The sequence below is a fragment of the Mandrillus leucophaeus genome, unplaced genomic scaffold (assembly GCF_000951045.1).
Source record: "Mandrillus leucophaeus isolate KB7577 unplaced genomic scaffold, Mleu.le_1.0 Scaffold1065, whole genome shotgun sequence".
Classification (NCBI taxonomy): domain Eukaryota; kingdom Metazoa; phylum Chordata; class Mammalia; order Primates; family Cercopithecidae; genus Mandrillus; species Mandrillus leucophaeus.
The window spans coordinates 674,304-700,248 of NW_012098821.1; the positions used below are offsets into that span (position 1 = coordinate 674,304).

A 25,945-nucleotide genomic window follows, 5' to 3' on the forward strand; every position below is an offset into this window, starting at 1 on the left:
AGGGATATGAACATTAAGAATTTTTAACTTTTGGGATTTCAGCATTCTGAATTATGGTATTTGGGATTGCATCTTTTGAGATTCTGACCCAAATTCATCTGAAATGAAGTGTGCAGTAATCAGTGAAAAACAGTAATTTGTTTCAAGGATACCTGTCTGTAAATACTACTATAAATCATTTTCCTTTAATATAAAAATACATAGAACAGAATTGACATTTTCAACATTATAAAACTGGAGCCAACACCTGTTTTTTTCCTGCTGTTTGGCATGCTGTGTTTTTTGTTTTTTGTTGTGTCTTTTGTATATTCGTTCCTATCCTATCTGCAGGTAAGCACAAATTAATCCTCAAATCCTTGGTCAAGTTCTAACTCAGTAGTGGAAACAGCAGCAACTCAGTGTGTAGTGTGCTCCTTGATAACATTGCTGTTTTGTCTCTTCCCTCTAAAGTCTCAGAATCACATATAAGCAGATATCATTTTACTTAGACTAAAATACACTGAATGAATTAAAAGTCATAGTCTCAATTTGGAGACCTCTGTATTTAAATTAAATGATTAAATGAAATGTATATAAATCCCACTCTCACAACATTACTTAGAACTTAAGAAATTATAGATTTTTATGAGAGTCGTAAGGTTGCTTTCTTATTTATCAATAGAAAAATAAATATAAAGCTAATATTTAAACCTGATTAGAAGCATGCTGGGTTAGGACAGATGATAGAGACAGAAACTCCTAGTGGTCACTGTTGTTTTCTCACAGATGCCCACTGCAAACTCAGTGTTTCACATATCTCTACCTCCAAACAAATTATTTCAACATGTAAGGCAGTAATTCTATAATTCAGGAACATGTTACCTAAAAACTAGATCCAGGTACAGGATTTTAATTTTTTTCTATGTTGAAATAGTAATTTTGGTTTAGCACTTGGCTGATTTCCATAAGTTGGCAGAACTCTGGACTTCTACCCTGCATTTACATACATTGTTGGACTTTTTGACGAATCAGAGTACTGGCATCCATTTTAATCACTTGGAGAACAGAGCTATACAAAAAGCATGTGAATTGCTGGGTTGAGCTGGTGCAAAGGCAAGTAGCAACTGTGACATTAGTAAGCTTACCAGAAAGTTGATAAATATTTGAGCCCACATGTCAAAGTACAGGGGAAATAGAGACAGAACACAGTTACCAGAGTTTTGCTGCTGTGTAAATTTAGCAATTTATCCTCATCTGCCAAGTCTCATCCTGCCTAACAGATGCTTTCCCATTAGCCAAGAAAGCTCTGGGGATTCCAACTCAGAAGAATGTACTTAAATTCCTACCCACCAATAATAGACAAACAGAGAGCCAAATCATGAGTGAAATCCCATTCACAATTGCTACAAAAAGAACAAAATACATAAGGATACAACTTACAAGGGATGTGAAGGACCTCTTGAAGGAGAGCTACAAACCACTGGTCAAGGAAATAAGAAGGGACACAAACAAATGGAAAAACACTCCATGCTTATGGATAGGAAGAATCAATATCATGAAAATGGCCATAATGCTCAAAGTAATTTATAGATTCAATGCTATCCCCATCAAGCTACCATTGCCTTTCTTCACAGTTAGAAAAAAACTACTTTAAATTTCATATGGAGCCAAAAAAGAGCTCATATAGCCAAGAAAATCCTAAGCAAAAAGAACAAAGCTGGAGGCATCACACTACCTGAGTTCAAACTGTACTACAAAGCTACAGTAACCAAAACAGCATGGTACTGGTACCAAAACAGATATATAGACCAACAGAACAGAACAGAGACCCCAGAAGTAATGCCACACACCTACAACCCTCTGATCTTTGACAAACCTGACAAAAACAAGCAATGGGGAAAGGATTCTCTATTTATTAAATCGTGTTGGGAAAACTGGCTAGCCATATGTGGAAAACTGGCTAGCCATGTGCAGAAAACTGAAACTGTACCCCTTTTTTACACCTTATACAAAAATTAACTCAAGATGGATTAAAGACTTAAACGTAAGACCTAAAATCATAAAATACCTAGAAGAAAACCTAGACAATACAATTCAGGATATAGGCAGGGGAAAAGAATTCATGACTAAAACACCAAAAGCAATGGCAACAAAAAGCCAAAAATTGACAAATGAGATCTAATTAAATTAAAGAACTTCTGCACAGCAAAGGAAACTATCGTCATAGTGAACAGGCAACTTACAGAATGGGAGAAAATTTTTGCAACCTATCCATCTGACAAAGAACTAATACCCAGAACCTACAAAGAACTTAAACAAATGTATAAGAAAAAGAAAAATCAAAAAGCTGGCAAAGGATATGAACAGACACTTCTCCAAGAAAGACATTTATGTGGCCAGAAAACATATGAAAAAAAGCTCATCATCACTGATCATTAGAGAAACTCAAATCAAAACTACAATGAGATACCATCTCATGCCAGTTAGAATGGCAATCATTAAAAAGTCAGGAAGTCACAGATGCTGGAGAGGATGTGTAGAAATTGGAATGCTTTTACACTGTTGGTGGGAGTATAATCAATTCAACCATTGTGGAAGATGGTGTGGTGATTCCTCAAAGATCTAGAACCAGAAATACCATTTGACCAGCAATCCCATTACTGGATATATATCCAAAGGATTATAAATCATTCTACTATAAAGACACAAGCACATGTATGTTTATTGCAGCTGTATTCACAATAGCAAAGACTTGGAACCAACTCAAATGCCTATCAATGATAGACTGGATAAAGAAAATGTGGCACGTATACACCATGGAATACTATGCAGCCATAAAATAGAATGAGTTCATGTCCTTTGCAGGAACATGGATGAAGCTGGAAACCATCATTCTCAGTAAACTAACACAGGAACAGAAAACCAATCACCACATGTTCTCACTCATAAGTGGGAGTTGAACAATGAGAACACATGGACACAGGGAGGGGAACATTACACACCAGGGCCTGTCAGAGGGTGGTGGACCAGGGGAGGGACAGCATTAGGAGAAATACATAATGTAGATGACGGGTTGATGGGTGCAGCAAACCACCGTGGCACGTGTATACCTATGTAACAAACCTGCACGTTCTGCATACATATACCAGAACTTAAAAGTATAATGAAAACAAAAAAGAGTTCCGGCAGGTGAACTCTCAACTGACCCTGGAACTGAGGAGAGTAATACAGTGCCCCTTAAATAGCAATAGTCAACAATTTGTGAACAATACCTTTTAAGCTTCCTTGGCTCTCTCTGAAAGAATTATGATTATCTCTTCCGTGATTTCAGCACACCATATAAAAAATCTTAGAGCAGTTTCACAGTGTAGGATAACTAGGCCTTTATGTGTCTACTTCTTCCACCTGATTTAACTTTCTTGAAATTACAGGTTTTTCACTTTATAAATTGAGAAGGCTTTAAAAATTTAATTTGAATCTAGTATCTTCAATGCCAATAGTTTTCAACTGGAGGGATATATCATACTTTAGTATAGAGTTTTAGAAAATTACCAATTCCTAAGCCTTATTTCAAATTCATTGTTTCTCTTTACTTAATATGCCATGTATTTTATTGATATTTCGTTGACATATTATTTATATTATTTCTCATGATATATTGTTTTCACTGTAAAAATATGTTTGTTTCACTGTAAAAATTGTTTTCACTGTAAAAATATGCTTATTCCCTTTTAGATATCAGACATAACATTTGCTGTCCTTGAACAAAGTTTTTATGATGATTAGAGATATTTTGTTTAAAACTTTTTTTTGTAATATTTTTATAATCTTGTTTTACACATCACAGAAGCAACTAATTTTTTGTCAATTTTATTATTTTCATTATCAACTATAATCAAAAATTTTACATTTAAAATGTATTAGTAATAAATTATTCATGGCCTTTTAAAGATGGACTTTCTAAAGTTAGCTTAATTATCTTAAAACTGTGGGTAATTTTTTTTTACTTTGATGCATTTCTGGAAGTTCTGTAATTAGTAACAGACCAGAATTTTATGTTTTTCAGGGCCCATGAAAAAGGACTCTATTAGGTACTTCAAAATTTTTTAAAATAGCATCTTAGGTTACTTATAGACCATTCTCTGGCCTGAGTTATGATTTCCAGGACTCTTTTTAGTCAAGAGGAGGATAGCTCCACTAGACCACTAACTCACAATTCAGCAGAACAGGAATTAATTTTACAGGGCTAAATCAACTGATAAGGAACAATATATATGTGTTATGCTCTATTGTCTTTGTATATAATAGGCTTCTCTCTTCTAAGCTACCAGAAATCCATAATAATCTAGTAAATTCTGCTCATTAAAAATTGAAATTAAATAGTTCGAAAGTGTAGTCGATTTTCATTAAATTCTCAGAGTTCAGAAGTTCTCATTGTGTGTCCTTGCTTTTTATGACATGTTATTTACAGAGGTTCAGTAAGAACCTGCCTTCTTTTGAAGCATGATACAATTTGAAAAATTGATTACATTGTCTTCCACAATAGTTGAACTAATTTACTCTCACCAATAGTGTAAAAGCATTCCTTTTTCTCCACAACCTCACCAGCATCTATTGGTTTTTAATATTTTAATTATAGCAATTCTGACTGGTGTGAGATGGCATCTCATTGTGGTTTTGATTTGCATTTCTCTAATGAACAGTGAGGTTGAGTTTTTTTCATGTTTGCTGGCTGCATGTATGTCTTCTTTTGAAAAATGTCTATTCATGTCCTTTGCCCACTTTTTAATGGGGTTATGTTTCTTCTTGTAAGTTTGTTTAAGTTCCTATAGATGTTGGATATTAGATTTTTGCCAGATGGATAGATTGCAAAAAATTTCTCCCATTATGTTATTATCTCTCTGTTTAGTCTGTTGGTAGTTTCTTTTGCTGTGCAAAAGCTCTTTAGTTTAATTAGATCCCATTTGTCAATTTTTGGTTTTGTTGCAATCGCTTTTGGTATCTTTATCATGAAATCTTTGCCCATGCCTATGCCCTTAATGGTATTGCCTAGGATTCCTTCTAAGGTTTTTATAGTTTTGAGTTTTACAGGTAAGTCTTTAAGCCATCTTGAGTTAATTTTTATACATGATGTAAGGGGGACTTCCAGTTTCAATTTTCTGCATATGGCTAACCAGTTTTCCCAGCACTATTTACTAAATAAGGAATCCTTTCCCCAATGCTTATTTTTGTCAGATTTGTTGAAGATCAGATGGTGGTAGGCGTATGGTCTTATTTCTGGACTCTCTATTCCATTCCATTGGTTTATGTGTCTATTCTTGTACCAGTATTATGGAAGACAGTGTGGTGATTCCTCAAAGACCTAGAGGCAAAAATATCATTTGACCCAGCAATCCAGTTACTTGGTATATACCTAAAGGAATATAAATTATTCTATTATAAATATACATGCACACATATGTTCATTGCAGTACTATTCATAATAGTAAAAACATGGAATCAACCTAAATGCCCAACAATGATAGACTGGATAAAGAAACTGTAGTACATATACACCATGGAATACTATGCAGCTATAAAATGAATGAGATCATGTCCTTTTCAGGGACAAGGATGGAGCTAGAGACCATTATCGTTAGCAGATTATCACAGGAACAAAAAACCAAATACTTTATGTTATCACTTATAAGTGGAGGCTGAATTATGAGAACACATGGACACATGCATGGGAACAACACCTACTGGGACCTGCTGGAGAGTGGCGGGGTGAGAGGAGGGAAAGAATTATGAAGAACAGCTAATGGATGTTGGGCTTAATACCTAGGTGATGGAATGATCTGTGTAGCAAACCACCGTGGTACACATGTATCTGCGTAACAAACCTGTCCACATACTGCAAATATACCGCTGAATTGAAAATTAAAGTTGATTACCCAACAAAGGCCTTACCTGGAGTATTACATCCTGGAGAATGTTTAATCAGGTATGACCAGCCTCTTTTAAGGAACTATAGTTGACTTTATGGCTCCAATGCTGACAAAGCTCTCTCATGTAAACTGGCCTCTTATCTGGCCTATGTGGTCTAGCCCTTAGAAGGGCTAAGAAAGATCACATCCTAGTAGGCCAAGATCCTTAGGGTGTTTTGTGGACTTTGAGAAAAGAAAATATTACACTAAATTATAGATACCTAAAGGAGTAATTTGATGAAAAGAGTTCTGGAACTAGGATTTCTAGACTAGGTACAGGATATAAAAGTAGCTTTTAAATGTCCAATTTTAGATTCCTTATTACAATTTATAAGAAGGAAAAATTAGCATTTTCCTTTCCTTACATAGATAATGAGGCCAAGGTTAATGAACGTATTGTTTTGTGCTCAAGATTAATCTTTCTTTGAGATGATTTTTTAAATAATAACTAGAGACTACAGGGAAAAAGTTGTGTTTTGATGGAAAAGTATGCATTGTTTAAAGCACAACCTTCTGGGTTATCTGATTCCAAATAGATGGGGAATTTGTTCTTTCATTGCCTTTGAGATATTTTACAACTCTGTAAATTTTATTGATTAACAGAAATCAAAGTAATTCATGTATGGAGACATGCAAATAAATTCTGTCTCATAGAGGTTCAATGGACTTCCTTCTACTGTGGAAGCATCCATTCCTATACTTATGTGCAAACTCACGTCAACATTCCTCCTATGACTATGTCTGTTCTGTGAATTCTCCTTCTAAGTAGTTGTAGCATTTGCCACATTCCTCACTTAAAAATAAATTAAATGAGAACACCTTTAATGGATGTTTATTTTATACCTGTGTGAGCACCATGATTTTGCTTTTTTGTAAAAATTAAAGGATTTACGTTCTTGAATGGGAGAGAGAAAACAATATGTACAGTATAATGACTTACGCATTAGTGTTAAAAATTATTCATGACACTTTTTAGGAAACCTTAAGGAAGACTTTATTCATAGAGACTATGACAATAGCTATGGGGGTGACTACCACAATGTGCTGTTACAATAGGGAAAAGAGATTAGTCTCAACAAATACAGAAGGAAAGGTAGGAATTTATAGCCAAAAACAGAGCAGTGATGGGCAGGAGGAGTTGGTGGGTGGAATATTACTAATAGGAAACATCAGGGGTATGGGTGTACTCTGGCCACACTGCCCTAAGAGCTTGCCACTGCCATCCTTACTCCACTATCCACCAGGGTGATTACACATCATCAGGGGAATGGTAGAGGATGAGGTACCTGATTCAGTATCTCAGGTGATAAGATATGGAGGGTGAACTGTTCAGGTTAAACTGATTTAGCAAGATTCTTGCTAAATTGAACAATACAGAGATAAACACAGAAACCCTAAAGTTGAGGCTAGCTAAGAAGAGAGTTCAGAGATGGCTGAGTAGAGCTTGGTCAAGGTGAAAATCTCTGTCATCAACCCTCTTGTTCAAGGAAATGAAAGAGATTCTTCTTTAGTGTGAACAATGTTAGTTCGTTTTCTTATTCAGTCATCTTTTTTTCATCAAGGAAAACCTGTCTTATCCGTTACAATGTTAGTCCATTTTATTCATTAGGGACAAGCTGTCTTATCTGTTGAGACTTTGTAGTCAAGGATATTTGCTGGATGGTGCAAGCTCTCAGGCCTTTAATGAAGGGAATTGTTGTGAAAGTTTTTTGAAGAGATTGATAGTTGAAAACCTAGCATCTGAGTTCAGAGGGCAGCTAGTGGGATTCTACCTGTTGAGCTCAAAGTAACTTTAGATGATGGAGTGAGGATGGCAGTGGCAATATGACTAAAGGTTTTGTTTGCAGTTTGAAGGCCTCTAGTGATAGAGTCAGGTGATTCGGTAAGTTTCTGAGTGGTTCACACACCAGCAGGCAAGAAGATATACTTTGAAGTTTATAACAAGTTTTCCAATTTCAGCTTAAAAGGTTTGGTGAAAGGATAGTTTCATTCTCAGTAATGCCAAGTCAGAAGGGTAGAAGAAAAATTGGAAATATTGATTGGAAGAGTTGTAGTCAGATTTTAAAAGAAAGTAAAAGTGGTACTCGATAAGAGTGTACTGTACTTTTCCAGTGAAACAAAATTACTCTTTATATTCAGCTCTCTTTACAATTCTTAATTACCAAAAAAGTCTGGTCTCATTAGCTTTGGCTTAATTATTTATGTAAGTGCAGCAAGAATGGCAATTAACTGCAAAGGCCTTACAGGTTTCCTTTGCTGCAACTTTTCATAAGAATCTCAAATTTGATTTTAAATACTCTTTCAAGGTCAAACAGCCAAGCCAAGAACTTACTACCAAAGTTCATTTGCAATACCTAGAGATTTGTGTGAATTTATTCTCTTCTTGAGGTCTCAAAGATATTCTGAGGTTCCTGTACCCATTAGAAAGTGAACTTGTTTACCTGCATTTAAAACTGGGAACTGTGTAAGCCAGGTGTCAGGCTGTTTTTTTCCTAGAAGGCTTTATGGCTTTATTAAGCTTTGGCTTCATAAAGTCAACCTTGATTCCTTAAATTTGATTCTAAGCACATCATTCTCAAACATAATATTATAACCAAAACTTTGGTAATAAAATCAGTGTTTTCAATTGTGTCCTGTTACAGATTCTTTTTGAACTTATCTGGTAACTATTTTACACAGATATAAGAATATTCAATAAAAGTTTCAAAATTCTGAAGGGATAAGGTAGGGAGAAAAGAAAAATGTTTCATATTTGTTTACAGCATATAATCTACTAAATTTCTGTAACTTACATACTGCTTGAGACAAAAGGGAAAGGGGCTTCTTTTATTCAGAAAATAGGACATTGAAGAATCAACAGTGTTTCAAAACAAAACCCATTCTTTATGAATTCATTCAGTCCCATGTAATATATTTTGTTTTGGTTGGTTTTATGTTAGCAGTTTCATGAACCCATTCAATTCTAAAGATCCAATAAGAGTTAATTTGACAAGATATTTGGTTGCTTCTATGACACTCAACAAAAATAACAACTGGAATTACTGCTGATAGCATTATATTAGGGCATATCGTAAATAGAAAAATAATTCATAAATTTCTATTTACATGATTTCAGAAATAATAACATTTTGACAATACAAATATAACCTAGGAAAGATTAATTATCTTTTTTATTTGACAATGTTTCCATGAAATTTAGCAAGTAAAATAAACCAAATTATTTTTTAACTTTTCTCTTTCCATGGTGAAAGAACAAATCTTTTGAGAGTTTTCAGAGGCCCTCTGGGAAATCTCAAGATCAAGTCAAGAACAGGAAGACTTCATTTAGGATTTGATTTTGGAAAGGCAACATTTTCAAAAATTTTTTTTAAAAAAGCTCTTTTAAAAATGAGAAGTCTTGATTCTTTTAAATAATTAATTATTTTCTTAAAATAATCTCTTAAATAGTCTTTATCATAGCATAAATATTAGGATAAAATGTAGCAAACTATTCTGATAAGACATGGAACTTTGGTTTTCTAGTAGATTACTAAAATGGTACAGAAAAACACTTTTACAATTTTTTATTAAGAGCAGACAAATAATCCATGAAACTTTGTCATTTTTGTTTTGCATCTGTATTAAAGATAATTAAAGATGTTAAAGATAATTAATAAAAATAAATCCACTTACATATTTAGTCAACTTGACCACACATAAAATTCCTGTTTACAAACAATCTATACTCTTAAAAAATATCCATGTGAGTTTTCCTTTTCTCATTCAGGAATACTTGGTCATACTTTAGAATGAAATTACTTTAGGATAAAATTGCCTTTTTTCCCCCTAAACAACATCATATCTTTCATACTTCATACTTTTTCTTCTTGAAAACACACTGGACTTTCCTTAAATGTTTTTTAAATGAGTTTTTTCCTTATTATTTTTAGTAGTTTTGTCCACATACATTGATTATAACATTTAACCATCAGTTTCTTTCTTTACAGAGAAAACTATAATAAGAAATAGACAAATATGAATTGTCATAAGCCCAGATTTGGTAATAGGATTGCAAATTTATTAATACACAATTTCACAATTTCTAGAGGCATATACTTACTCATAGATCAATTTTTCAATGTGGCCAAAACATGTTTACTAACGAATTCAAATATATGTAACTTCTATAAAACATATAAAAATAGGATGCCAAAAGAGTGTAAACTTAAACTTATGCTTAGTAATGAATATTGTACTAGTTCATCTTATTAGAAATGACTTAGATACTTAACAAATATCTATTATTAATGAAGCAGCCTAACATTAAGGTTGCAAGTTACTAAAATATTCTGGAAATTGTTTCAAGGTAGACATAACACCGAACAAAGCTAGCCATTATCTCATATCTCAAGTAATTTACCTGTTAACTTTTTTTATGTAGCAGGCATGTTAGGTAAACATTAACCTAAAAAGTTAGATATATTTTCGTTTGTTTTACTGCTGTGGTTGACACACATAAAATATTTATATTAAACAATTAATTTTAATTGCATCTTTACTCATGTTCCTAAGTTGAATGATTTTCATAATCTTAAACATCCAGTAGATATACTATTACCTTACTCAGCTTTTAAACCCAAGTAAAGTAAAATGTATGCTTTTTATTATGCTTAATGCTGATAACTCAGAAGATATAAGGGTTTTCATTAAGCAAACATTATTAAAATAGGCTCACTTACCACATATTTGCCTATGTCAAGCAAATTTGAAAATAATTTTATTTAGGTTTTTTTCTGGAAATTTTAGGAATATTTAATTTATAGGCACTCACTAATCTGTATGCCAATTTGAATAAAGTTCCTTTAAAGTATTTTATAAACTAATTCGGTAATACTACCCAGAAGTAGAAAAATATTACATCTACATAACATGTTTACATGAATGCATGAACACACAGACAAGCCACAGAGATCTTATACATTTGATTTTAAAATTCTTAGCTATGAGTTAGTAAAGCATAGTAATACAAAACTCACTGGTCTATATAAAGTAGTTCTTATCTTTAATACACTTTATATTTCTGTCCAAATAGTATTTTTGACAAAAATTGAATAAATTGAAGTTACTGACTCAATAAGGTCTAAATCTTTTTTTAAACCAATATTTATGGGGAATTTTTATGATTTTCTTTTGTCCTGATAGGTAATCTGACAGAAGCTGTGGGCTACCTTTTAGGCAAGTGTCTGAGGAAACATCAAGCAGTCATCTGGCTGTTTCCAAAGCTCCTCTGAATGGATAAAGTATCCAGTCTATTTTCAGTTAGCCCTTTCCCTGTCTTTCTGCCTCAGATGATTGCTGTTTGGGGTTCCCGGGTGCCTTGAAAGCTCTTGATGTGTATAGGGAGTTCAAGTGAGTATAGAGAAGTGAGCTGCTTAAGCTGAGGTTTATTGTGGAGGCTGCGGTGAGGCTGTTCTGGGGATGGAGGTGCCAGGTGGGCCAGTCATCAGTCTCCTCGGGGGAAAGTGCTGGTGCACAGTGGTTCCTTCTTGGTATTAAGTGAGGTCATCTTCAGTGATAGTGATGAGACCAAACAGGTCGGTCCTTGGTGGCTGTGGCACTGGCAGACCCAGGAAAGATTGTCCTCAGGTCATCAGGCATTGTGCACAGGTACCAGTGGTGGTGGTATCAGCGATGGCCCTAGATGGGCTGATTCTCAGGCCCCTCAGGGGCTTATGGTGCTAGTGCCACCCTGCTCTCAAAATGGTGCCCTGATGCAACAGCATGGGTCCTGGGGTGAAGGCAGTGAATAGACTTGGTGTACATACAGTCAGCAAATATTCAAGAAGGGAATTTCAATTGACTGAGAAATTCTCATTAGGAGAAGAAGAATCAAATGGAAGTAATAAAACATTTTCACACACCATCATGAAAAAAATTCCAGCCCACAAATCAGGAAATAAATTTTAATCAAAGTAAGGATCCAGGAAGAACATATACCCCAAAAGTTGAGGAATAATCCCTACTCAAGACAGAGCCAGGAAGAAAGACTTCCAGCCTATCAGTTACCTGTCAAACAGAGAAGCCTGAACCTGGGCCTCTAACTCAGTTTCTGCTTACTTGGGATTGTAGCACAGCTTCTTGAGTACACACAAAACCTTAAGAATCAAATCTGTCCTTACGATTGTTCAATGGGCTGTCAAAAGTGTGTACATATGGTCCTGAGTGAAAAGTCTGGGGGTCCAATGATTAATGTGATCCTGAATCATGGCACCTCAGTTACTTTTGATGCTTAAAGAACAGTAAGAAAAACTTTATTAACAGAGAGTAACATGATGTGTACAGAAGTTTGTTGTAGGGGAGAGAGATTGGGCTCAACTCTAAATAAACAGTGAAAAGCAAGAATTTATGGATAAGGAGTAAGGTTGGGGCATAGGTTACTAAGTGGAAAATTATTAAAAGGAAACATCAAGAGTAGGGAAGACTCTGGCTCACCTGACATTCCTAGTGTTTTGTGTTGCTGTAAAGGAAAATATCTCAGTCTGTGTACTTTATAGCAAAATGGGTTTATTTGGCTCACAGTTCTGCAGACTGTACAAGAAGCATGATACCAATATCTGGTTCTGGCGAGATCCTCAGAAAGTCTCTACTCATTGGTAGAAGGGGAAAGGGAGAAGGTATCACATGGCAAGAGGAAGGAAGCAAGATAAAACGAAAGAGGAAGAAGTAGCCAAGCTCTTTTGTTAACAGCCAGATCTCACAGGAACGTAGAGTGAGAACTCACTCAATCCTGCAAGAATGGTACCATGCCCCTCATGAGGGATTCACCCACGTGACACAAACAACTCCACACTAGGGCCCATCTCCAACACTGGAGATTAAATTTTAACATGAGATTTGCAGGGGACAAATGTCCAAAGCATATACTTGACCTAACAGGATTCTTGCTAACAGCAAGCCAGAATTGTCATACATCAAGTGGGGAATGGTAGAATATGAGGAAATCAATTAAACATCTAGAGTAATCAGATATGGAAGGGAAGGGGCTTTGGTTAAACTGACCTAGGATGACTCTTGCTAAAATTGAACAATATGGAGATGAATATGAAAATCAAGGCCAAGTTGAGAAGTAGAGGAGTGAGTCTTTGTCATTATGTAGAATTCCCATTGAAATGTCAAAGACAGGAATCTGTCACCTTAGAAGATGACATTTGATGCTCAGGAAGGAAATATTACAGTAAATAAAATGAGTAAATAAAGCCAATGTTTATTTTATTTTTATAAATTTTTCTTGTATGCATGTTAGTTTGTTTGAATAGTTTCATGTGCAAGAGTGTTAGTTATTGCCTATCTCAATTTCAGTTCCTGAGAACAAGCACATATCTCAAAAATGTCAAAAGTATGTGTTGAAAATAAGTACTTTAAATAAAGAGGTAGTCTTTGGTCACCTCTGATCACTGTCCAGTTGTTATGCAAGTGTATACCATTAATTTTCAAATTAACATATAGAATAGTCTTTTAATCATTATGAAAATGACAAGAATGCATTGTGTTCATAGGAGTGGTAAGGGAAGCTGCATAAGAGTAAAACCTGGGAATACATTTTATTTACATCAGAGCCCCAAGCCTAAATACTGAACCAACAGGTTTTCAAGTTTGATTCTTTAATCCTAATAAACAGATTGAGAAACTATATTGTAACATGATTAACATAGTATGTTTTCTTATTGATCTATTCTGCTTGTTTTCTCGACATTGAGTTAAGCATCATGTGGTTAAGCATCCCCTTCAGCTTTGCTTCTGGCACAGTTTTTTTAAGACGAGATTTCTTATCTGCTGGCTCTTCACACAGTATACAGTGGGGTTCATCAGTGGAGGCACAAGCAGAAAAACATCAACTATGAGGATCCTAGTGATTGGGAAACTATGTTTGGCAAATCGGTAGATGACAGCTAGGGAGATAATGGGCGCATAGAAGATGAGCACAGCACAGATGTGGGAAACACATGTATTGAGGACCTTGAGCCTTTCCTTTTGTGATGCTATGCTCAACACTGCTTTCAGTATCGACATGTAGGACATGAAAATAAATGTCAAGTCTATGATGCCTGTGAGAGCCACAAATAAGCCATAGATGATGTTGACCTTGTTGTCAGAGCAGGCCAGCTTCATGACATCTTGATGGAGGCAGTAGGATTGGGACAGGAGGTTCTTCTTACAGTATTTTAGATGTTTTAGAGTGAAAGGAAATGGGAGGATCAACAAAACATTTTTGAGAGAAAAAGCAAGCCCAATTTGAATGACTCTGGCACTGGTGAGGATGGAAGTGTATCTCAGGGGGTTGCAGATGGCAATAAAGCTATCAAAGGACGTTATAAGAAGTATAGATGACTCCATAGCTGAGAATCTATGGATGAGAAACTCTTGAGCAATACAGGCATCGGGGGAAATTCCTGGAGCATTGAACAGGAAAATCCTTAACATGGCAGGGAGAGAGGAGAGGGATAGTCCCAGGTCGGAGAGAGCCAACATGGAGAGAAAATAGTACATGGGCTCATGCAAAGAAGGCTCTGTTTTTATGAAAAATAGAATGGTACAATTCCCCAGGATAGCAACAGTGTACATGAGACATATGGGGAGAGAGATCCAAATGTTGGCCTGTTCCATATCTGGGATCCCAACCAAGTAGAAAACAGAGATTTCCATTTCAGAGGTATTGAGAATGGACATCCCAGTATTTAAGAGCAAAGATGAGAAGCTCATAAGAGGTTTTCTGTAGAGGTATAAGTAGATTGGCTCAAATGCCTGGCTCTATCCTATTGAACTCATTGAGGTCTTATGACACTAGGTATATAGACAATTTTTAGACACAAACCTAAAGGGAGAAATAGATAGGTAGACTCAACTAAAAACAAAAAACTGAGAGAAAAATGATGCAAATTGATATCAAAATCTAATCTTAAAATAGATACAGATTATAATAGATACAAGTCCTATACGAGGACTACTGATCAACTGAGATAATTATACAGGCAAATATTATCCAACTCAAAGACTTGAGACTTTTGCTTTTTAATATAAATGTTGCAATATTTGTACTGTTTATGAATTTGTTTAAAATTTCTGTCATAAAAATTCAGCTGGAAAAAAAGTTGTTTAAAATTTTGTTAAAAATTTATAATTTTTTTAAAAGTTCAAAGCATTTACATAAAATTCAGAAAAAGAAACATACATGTATGTAGTGGCTTCAGTGTAAACATGGATTTTCTTTTCCTTTCCTCAAATCTTCTTTTGTATCTCTCAAAAATATGTTGTCATTTTTTATAGAGGATTTTGCAAGATTTATTTTTAGATCATTACGATTTTATTGCTATTCTTTGCAGAATCATTCATCCTCTATTATTTTCTATTTTTGTTACTGATTACTGATTGTGTAGAGAAACAATATAAAATTTTATTGTCAAAATCTATCATCCCACGCTGTTCTTTCTCTTTTCGTCTCTTTCTTCACTACCACAGATTTCTGAGTGCCTTTGCATCGTCTTCTTAAGTCCGTATACCCCTTTTAAAGAAATCCTAGGAAGGATTTGTATGTGGTACATGTACATCATGGAATATTATACAGCCATAAATGGAATGAGATCATTTCCTTTGCAGGGACATGGATGGAACCGGAAGCTATTATCGTCAGCAAACTAATGCAGGAACAGAAAACCAAACACCTCATGTTCTCACTTATAAGTCAGAGCTGAATGAACAGAACAAGAACACATGGACACAGAGAGAGGAACCACACACACACTGGGGCCTGTCAGGGGTTGAGGTGGGGGGAGGAAGAGTATTAGGAAAAATAGCGAATGCATGCTGGGCTTAAGACCTAGGTGATGGGTTGATGGGTGCAGCAAACCACCGTGGCACATGTTTACCTATGTAACAAACCTGCATGTCCTGCACATGTACCCCAGAACTTAAAATAAAATAACATTTTTAAAAAATACCTAGGAAGTTCTGGATTGAATAAGAAATTACATGCAAAAAAGCAAACAAAACACAAGAAAAAATAAGGCAAGTGTTAAGATAATATTTGCCTAGAGTTTAGAAGATCCTTATACAAAATCAGAGGAGGGCAATGTATAAATTTTTATTACTTTGGCTAATACCAGTATGATGGCTGTCTGTCTTAAACACTAACCCGGTTGTGTCAAGTGGCCCAACTACCAACTGAGGGCTCTTTTTATCTGTTAGGCCTAGTGTCCTCCAACTCCCAAGTCTTGCTTCTGATATTAATCTGAAAAGAGTGAGATTAAGTCTTCAATGGAAAACTGAAGATTTATTGTAACAGGGCTTTTAAGATTGTTATTTGTTTATTTATTCCATATGGTTGAATAGAGTTATAGGAAGTTCTTTCCCTCCAAGACAGAGGTTCAAAGTGTATTTAATGTTAAAATTGTTTAGGTAAGTGAATCGTTTGAGAAGAATGTGCACCTTTTGTTTCTTGAGATCCTTCTGTATGGCTTTTGTATGAAATATAGCCAGTTCCGGCTTCACTGCCTCAAACTTCTCTGTCACTGACTTCATCTCCCCTCCATGCTGTTCCGTCCTGTGCATATATGGAGACACCGTTCCTCTTTTGATTTCCTCCCAAATGTTCTCTAGGGAACATCCTCCCAAAACTTTGGGTTGCCAAGGTGTTGGTATTGTTTTTGACATATAGTAACTGCTTTAACAGCTCTGCATCATTTAATCAATGTACACTTTTAAAAATCTGAGCTTTATATCCCTCCACGTTCAACCCAGCTAATAACTTTGAGCTCATACCAGCCCTCTTAATAGGATAAAAATTACTTCGCAATCAGTGAGGAAAAGTGGGTATAAAAATCTTTCTTTAGAAAATGCTGCGCCCTTCTTGAAGAAAATTATTTTATTTTGCTTTAAAAGATGTTGCTTTTAGAGAATCTAGAGGAAAATAGAACATTGCACAGATAGGATTGTCCAGTATTCTGTCTTCAGCTCAGAAATGTCTACTCAACTAAATTGTCTTGTTTATAAAAATGCAAAAAAGTTGAAGTAACAGATACAGAATGTCTTTTTAAAATGAAGTTAAAATAAAGTTTAGTATTTACATGAAAGTTGTTAAATAAGGTTATCATCTTCTTTATATTAATAGTATAATGATCTTTGTATAATAATGTCAGGATGGTGTTATGCAGATTGTGTCAAATCTTGAGTATATGTTGTCATGGAAGCAAGTATTAAATGGTAAAATCATAGCTGCTTATTAAGGATAAAATACCCATCTTAATGCTCTTGATTAATGAGACTTGCAATTGGAACATCAGAGTTTTCAGGTACTTACCAAGATCATGCTTGGTCTATACTTCAAGGTAAGAAGGCGCTGAGCCCAGGATAAAGCCACTCCAATCCCAGCTATTAGGCACATGTATTGATCTTGATGGTCTTACTCCAGCCCTTCTACCCTGGTGCCTTCTTCGTGGAACAAAGGCCTCTGAGGATGACAACTCAAGAAGCAAGTCCCAGAGGGATTAAAAAGCCCACAGGTCTTTTTTTACACAGGTGAGTCCTTAAATAAGAGTAGACTCAAACAGAATCAGCTGAATTGCTATACTGCATATAAATTAGCCATTGAAGATTAGTATCCTATGTGACCTATTCTGCTTTATTCAACAGAATTGATTGCTCTTTCATCTGCAGTTATAGGTTCTTCTGGAGAAGTGTTCACAATTTATTTTCCTAGGTCATTATGTCTGTGCCATTATAATTGAGTTTTCCCAGTCGCTTTTGCTACTTGCTTATACATGCAATTTTTATCTTATTAAATGGAAGTTTTAATTCTTCTCATGTTTAAGAGCACCTGAATTTAATTTTAGAGGCCAGTCTATGTATACCCTTTGTTCATTTTTTAAAATTTTTATCTATTAGTCTGAGTACTTCCTATATTAAATAAATGTATTTTTACTGTTACATAAAGTAAAGATTTCTTGCTCTTGTGTTACTCATATTTGTCTTTGATAATGATGTTGTTGCAGGTTGAAATCCCTTTGAAATAAACATTGAGCTAAACATTTGTGTGCAGAAGTTTATTGGGAGTGTTTCTATGTTAAACAGCTATCAGGGAAAAAAGGGAAATAGAACTAGTGGAAAGAGAAATTAAGTTCCATTCAATTGTTAGAAAAACTGCATTAAATCTTGAAGAGATCTCTAAGGCTAAAATGATCCCACTTCGAAATTGTCCTGAATTGGAAGAAAGGCCTGAGCCTTTTTAACAGTCTATTGATGGGCCATTGGATGTGGTTTTTAAATGGGAGTAGTCATGACTTTGGATAAAGTGGCTCCATTTAGAAGAAAGAAATTTTCAAGAAGGACTCAAATGAGACCTGTTAGCTATAACACTCTCATTAGAGGAATGAGTGCTTCAGGTCTGGCAGAATAAGAACATCCAGGTGATTCACTGAGCATCAACTGCAGTTCAACCATTGCTCACTTTCACCTAAAAACTTCAGAAATAAATTCCGGAAGCAGCTTTTTCAGAATTAGTATAGGACTTTTTGTCCATTCAGAAGCGACAGGTGAACTGTTAGTGGGATGATTCAAAGTCCCCTACACTGCAGCTGTCCTGAGGCTCCAACTGTAATATACTATCCCTCTTCTCTAGTATCCAGCTCAGATTTCTGTACCCTTAGCTAGAACTTAATCCTTGGCCACCATAAACGTCTTAAGCTGTGGCTTTTGCATTTGTCCATTGATACGGTAGGCTTTGTGTCCCCACCCAAATCTCATTTTAAATTGAAGTGTCCAGGTGTCCAAGTGTCCAGGGAAAGACCTGTTGGGAGGTGATTGGATCATAGGGATGGTTTCCCCCATGCTGTTTTTATGATAGTGAGTTCTCATGAAATCTGATCTCATGGTTTTATAAGGAGCTCTTCCCCCATCACTTTCTTCACTTACTCTTGCCTGCCACCATGTAGGATGTGCCTTTGCTTCTTTGTTGCCTTCTGACCTTATTATAAGTTCCCTGAGGCCTCCCAAGCCATGCAGAACTGTGAGTCAATTAAACCTCTTTCCTTTTTAAATTACTCAATCCCAGGTATCTCTTTACAGTAGAGCAAAAGTGGAAAAATACATCTATTTACCATCAAAGCAGGGCAAGAAACATCAAAGGATGCCCAGGGATCACCTAACAGTAAGCATATTCTTACTTGGCCACATTGAGTGTCAGCACTTCTAACTCATTCTGATTATTAAAGTAATTATTTTCTTTGCTTACTGGTGTCTTAGAATGACATGGTGCCATCTCTAATAGTTTAACAGAATTATATGTCTTTTGGTATAATATTTTTACCTATGGAATCAGAATCTCTAAACCAACAGAGCCCAGAACAGCAGGACTAAAACACAGGTTCTCAGAGTGGGTAAATGGAAGCAATGTTTGGTAATGACAACACTATTTTTTTCTTCATAATAAAAATAAGTTTTCTTCATATTAAAAAAAGAACACTATGGATATTGATTTAGGTTATATACTGTGTCCTGGAAGATATGGCCACATCATCTCACATATCATCACTGAACTGACACTTCAGATCAGTGTAATTTCATTACTCTGTCAGACTAGCAGCAGTTTGAGAAAGAACAAAAGGATTACATTGTTAGGGTTCTACCTTCACCTATTTCCCACCACCAGGTCATAAATTAGGAATAATTTGCAGCATAAACAGATGGTGAGGTGTTGTGTGTGATGAGAGCAGAAAAGGACTATACCCTAAAGAAGTTACGAAAATACGATAGAATCTACCAGCAAGATATGACAAAGTAAGCATGACACATTGAGCTTGCTTAGTCCACGAAGTTAGAAAATGAAATTATATAGCAAAAAGTATATGACTTGTGAGTACCGTCACAAAATACAGAATTTAATATCCAGCTAAAACCTTAAGACATGAAACAAACATTTTGCGGATATTGCTCTCAGAAGCATGTAGAAAGGGGCACCCATAGGAGCAAAACAATGGGCAGCAACAACAGTAATACTTGGCTTGCATCCTCACAAGAAATCAAAGATGAATAACCATGAAGCTGAGAGCAGTTGCCTCATGGAGAATTTGCAAGCCCTTGCCAAGATTCCAGATCTGAATTCCTTCAGACTGCAAACCAACGATTGAATAAGTCCCCAGGTTAGTTATTTTATCACCGTTATACACATTATACTGATTTCCCTGGTCATGCAAAGGGATTGACTGTCACTTGCTTGAGTAACTATACTGGTGAAAAATGAATATCATGTCATTTTTAGGACTGTTGGATGCAGGATCTGAATTGACACTGATATCTCTAATGTATAATTGGGACTGATGTATTTGGTAGTGGCTCAATGCTTAGTTTAATGAGTAAGAGCTTTTACAGTGAGAGAGACGAAACAGAGGTCTATGAAATTGTCTGCAAATGTCTGGGGCTAATAAGTTAATTCCAAAACAAATACCATACCCCAAGGTCATTGATGAAATTTTGTGTCACATTTCCTATTTTAACTCACCTGTGTGGTCTCTGCAGACTACAGTTACACCTTGGAAAGTGACTGTAGACTGCTGGAAGTTCAACCAAGTAGTAGTTACAACCACTGGACAGATATGACTTCTTAGATTCATTAGCCTTAGATACATGACAGGCATTCATTTGATAAATATTTTTATTCTATCCCATGCAGAAAACAATAATTTAAAAAATCAGAAATAATTCGTGTTTATATGGAACAGAGAGCAATTCACATTTACAGTTTTGCCCCTATGTTATGTTAATTCTCATACACTCTGTCATAATACAGACTTAATATACTAAGAGTTCAATATTTGTGAAAGGGAAGGGGAAAAAGCAGGATTTGACAGAAAGAAAAGTAAAAGTACAATATAGGACTGAAAAATCTGGCCAATCCAGGCGAAAGCTCTGGACTGAGTATTGCCCATTAGGATAATCCCCAGAGAGGATTATTCCAGCTCCATGACCTGGCTTTTTTGCATGTTTTATGACAGTTTTTCTTTTTTCTGAGGATCAGGGTCAGTTACCCTTGAAAATATGATTAATCTTCTTCTGGCCATTTGGTTTCTGAGTATAAAGACACCAAAGTTTCCAGATGATAACTGTAGTTTATTTATGGAAAAAGTGTACCTCCTTTCGAAACCAATGAATTTAACATGACAGAGTCCACAGTCATGAGGGCAGAAAACACCACATCTTCCATGACCCATGGATTTTTTCTTTTGGGGTAGCATCACATGAAGGTCTTTTATTCAATGTATATATTGAACACTTGACAAAATTTCTGCAAGCAAAGAACAAAATATAGGGATGGAAAAGAAAAGAAAACATAAAATATATTTAAAAATTAAAATTTAAGTTTGCAAACACAAAATAATGCAAAAGGAAAAGTAAACTAATGAAAAACTTGATGAAATAGTGAAAGTTGTGCAAATAAAATGGATATGCAATAATTCTGCATTTTATAAATATGCAATTTATAATCCCATAGTCATAGAATTATACATATTATTTGTTGATTTTCAACTTTTGAAGAAAAATATGAAAGATTACTTTGTGGTGACAAAATAATATAAACAATTTTTAAGTAAAAAGATAGTTCATTAAAAGAAGTATTTGTGGACATTAATATCCTCATTCTCCTAAGTGAAGAGTGAAGAAATATTATTTGTATCTGTTTTAATGAGAAGTACAATGACCATAATATTGTTTAGAAGCTTAGCATACACAAGGAAGAAAATAAAATAATAACAAACATATTAAGAAGGATAGGACTTAAAGGGTTTTCAGTTAAGGTGAATTCTTATTTATTATGACAATAGATATTATCCGAGACTGCAAATCAGTAAATAACAATATAAACACATTAGTTAAGTAGTTGAATGTTATTACTGGAAAAACTTATAAAAGAAGAAATTTAAACAACTCAAAATTGTTTCCTTTAGGGAGTGTACTGAAGATGGCAAAGGAGAGTCAAGGAACTGCTATTTCTTTTCTCAAATCTTTGCACTGTTTGATTTTTAAAAATATAAGCATGTATAATTTTAATAAAATATATAGGTGTGTTTGTGTGCATACCTGTATGTATGTCATACAACACTTAATGATAGAGATACTCATTCTGAGAAAGGCACTGTCATGAGAACATCGTAGAGTGTATTTACACAAACCGAGATGGCATAACTAAAGTAGATGCTATAGCCTATTGTTCCTGGGTTACAAAACCATGCAGCAAGCTATTGTACTAAATACTATAGACAATTGTAACACAATAGTAAATAATTGTATATCCAAACATAAATAATGTATGGTAAACATACAACATAAAAGATTAAAAATGCTACACTTTGGTAGGGCACTTTCTATAAAAGGAGTGTGTGGGCCTCGAGGTTGCTCTGGGTGAGTCAGGGTGTGATTGGTGAGTGAATGTACACTACTGTACACTTAGGCGACCCTAAATTTAGCTTAAAACTTTCTTATTTAATAATAAATTAACCTTATCTTCTTATAACTTTTTTATTTACAAACTTTAATTTTTTAAATTTTTGAATCTTTTGTAATAGCACTTAGCTTAAACACAACCACATTGTATAACTGTAAAAACTTTTTTCTTTATATCCTTATTCTATAACCTTTTTATATTTTTAAATTTTTTTTTTTAATTTTTTTGAACTTTTTGTTAGAAACGAATACATAAACACTACATTGTCTAGGCCTGTACAGGCTCGGGATCATCAATATCATTGTCTTACACCTCCATATCTTGCCCCACTGCAAGGTCTTCAGGGTGCATGAAGTTGTCATCTCCTATAACAACAATTCTTTCTTCTGAAATACCTCCTGACTGACATGCCTGAGGATGTTTGAAAGTTAACTTTACATATATATGTATGTATATGTACATATATAAATACATATACAGAGACATCAATTTTCCAATGCCACACAAATTCTCCCTGCACCTACTCTTTACCTGAGTGACAGAAAAGGTGGCCATGCACTCTGATATCTTCAAAATTACTTTTTCTCCTTTCATCCAAAAGGAGATGGGAAACCATTCAAAATCTTCTGGGAGAGGTCTTAGGCACAGGCCAGATGTTTATACCCAGGAGATCAAATACTACAGGCATGATGAGAAAGATGAAAGCATAGATGGGGGTGAGAGGAGAGATAGGGGCCTGTTTCCATAGTTCTGATTTAAAAATATATATAAAATCTGGTATCCATTATTAAAACTTTCTGGTTAAATTCACAGGTCTTTTGTTCCTTATATTGCCAATATGTTCTGCCTCATAACTATTTAAAAAGTATGATTTTGGATCAGCAGCATTGGCATTACTTAGGATCTTGTTAGAAATTTAGAACATTAGGCTTATCCAAGACCTGCTGAATTAGACTCTGCATTCTTATTAATATCCACAGGCGATTCCATGCGTATTACATTTTGAGAAACACTGTTGTACTTTCAATACATTGTTTACCTTATCTGCAGCTGAATCATTAATAAGTCATTCATTTGCTTTCTTAGTCAAGCCGGCTCTTAGCACTCAGCACTCATGTACTTGAGTGCTGGGTCAGGCTCACAGGTGGCTGCTCATCTGTGCCGGCCCTATCAGATCGCATGGGACATACTGGGAGTTCCAGGAGCAGCATTAGAGAGGTGTGTTTCAAGATGAGAGACGGGGCAGTCTCATCAAAAGTGGCAATCCAGGCCAGTGATCAAAGCTTCTGCCTTCAGAATAAAATACTCTTTGTTTATAACTTCTGTATATAACTTTGAGCATTGTGACCCCAATGACAATTAAATGACCTCAAAACCTCATTTCCTTAACTACAAGATGAATACCATAAAACACCTACTTCACAGGTAGTTGGGTTGATGAAGAAAGTGCATTCTTGACACAGTGTACATGTTCAATAAGTTGTTATAATGATCACTCGTCCTGTGTTGAGCGATCTGAATTATATGCACCTATGTATCGCTAGTTTGTTAAGTATTCACTCACTTCTGATTTCCTTACCAGCTATGAGATTGTTTTTTACTCAACACTTTTATTCATTTAATGAATAATGGGTTCCTTCCAAATTCTAAAGTCTGTACTACAGATATTAATGCAACGTGAAGTTGCTGTCATTAACGAACCTACAGTGTCATTTATGGGCTGTAAAATATGAGGGCTTCTTTATATTTCATATTTTTTCAATTTGTTAGTAAATTTGTCAATTGACAAATAAAAATTGTATATAGTTATTGTGTACAACAGAATATTTTGAAATTTCAGGAAGGTTTCATTTATTAACATTTCTGCAACAGAATTTCAAGAACACGTCAGAGTGACTGAGGAACCATGCTCTATGGGGGTTCTCTGGTCACCTTCCTTCAATGGGATAGGGAGATTTAACCTGATTTTTAACCATCCTAGAGAAGTCTATGTTCAGAACATTGGAGAAAATGTGAGAGACTTAGAGGATTTTTATTTTATTTTATTTTCTCTTCTTTCAAAACTGCTATAGATTTTGAATAAGTTTTAGTAATTTTCACCTTGTTTCTTTCACTGTGACTCCATGAGCTTAGGTTTTTGAATGTATTCAGGCTATAGAAACATCAAAGATATGTTGATGATGTTACTGATGGAGATCTGCCAGTAAAGATAAGCAGCATGCCTCATTTAATACATAATCTGACTTAAAAGTTAGTCAGATATAGATGTAAATATTAATATTTGTGTCATTTCCATGGAAAGAGTTTTATATTCCCTAAACCCTAGTTTATTAATCTTTGAAATGAAAATATAACAAGGCCTATATCACCGTGAGACTTTAGTGAACAAACTCATATTTTACGAAGTCGATAGAGCTTATCAGGAATAACTGTCTCTATACCATATTTGTCTAACAACAAACATCATTGTTTCCATAGGCAATCTTAAATCCATCTTGCCTTTTTCAGATTAACCATATTATCTTTTCAAAGTATATCACATATGTCTTATTTTATTAATTCTTCTGGTTGACATTCCATTAGTTACCTGTGATTTAGCATATAACTTTCTTCCTTTAGCGCATTAGCTGGGATACAGCACTCACATTTCAATAACATCAACAGAAAGATTATTTATATGCTCATTTGACCACATACATTACCATTTATATTACAGTTCTATATTACTCATGGTGAAATGGGTGCCGCTTTTAGTACCTTATTAATCTTTATTTTTATTTTCTTTATTCATTGAAATTGTATTTATTTTTGTAGAGGTTTAATGGTATGATGCATGAATCTTAAGTGTACAGCTTAGTGAGTTTCAAAAAGTGAATATATTTGTATTACCCAGATATCAGTCAAGAAATAGACATTTCATTCCTGGATAAATTTCTATTGTGCTCCTTTACAAACAATCCCCTCCATGACCGAGGCAACCACTATACTCATTGCTTTCTACAAATTAGCTTTCCTTGTTCTTGAGCCTCAAATAGGATTACCATTTGGTTTCCCACGTCTTTAATTCAACATGTTTTTAATGTCTATTTTGTTGCATGTGTCAGTAGTTTGTTGCCTGCTGCTGTTGAGTAGTAGCCGTCTATCTGTCTATCTATCTCTCATCTACCTGTTGACCTGCCTCCACATATATATCATGTTGTTTACTCCTGTTGATGAAATATTTTGTTAACAGATTTGAAGCGAATTTTCTCTAATCATTAATAGTGTGACTTTGGCATGTTCTTTCAACTCTTTGAATCTCATTTTTTTAACCTATAAAATTTTTATACTGTATTTTAATCTATACCAAAGGTTTAAAACACAGAATTGTCTTGTAATAAGCTCTAAATAATTGTATATTTTTAACAAATTCTTTCATTATCTTCCATTTTAATTCTTTTTTTTTTTTTTTTCTTGGAGATAGGATCTCACTCTGTTGTCAAGGCTAGAATGCAATGGCATGATCATGGATCACTGCAGCCTCGACCTCCCA

General features: G+C 34.9%; 2 protein-coding genes across 2 annotated transcripts in view; one reads left to right on the forward strand and one right to left on the reverse strand.

Moving 5' to 3' along the window:
* Nucleotides 1-14,651, reverse strand: part of LOC105542948 (olfactory receptor 51A4-like) — a 30,980-nt gene extending 16,329 nt beyond the window's left edge. Inside the window, exon 1 of the mRNA XM_011984675.1 lies at nt 13,792-14,651. Within this exon, the coding sequence (XP_011840065.1) occupies nt 13,792-14,651 (860 nt within the window). The remainder of the gene's footprint in view (nt 1-13,791) is intronic.
* Nucleotides 1-25,945, forward strand: part of MMP26 (matrix metallopeptidase 26) — a 323,658-nt gene that overhangs the window by 291,645 nt on the left and 6,068 nt on the right. The window lies entirely within an intron of this gene.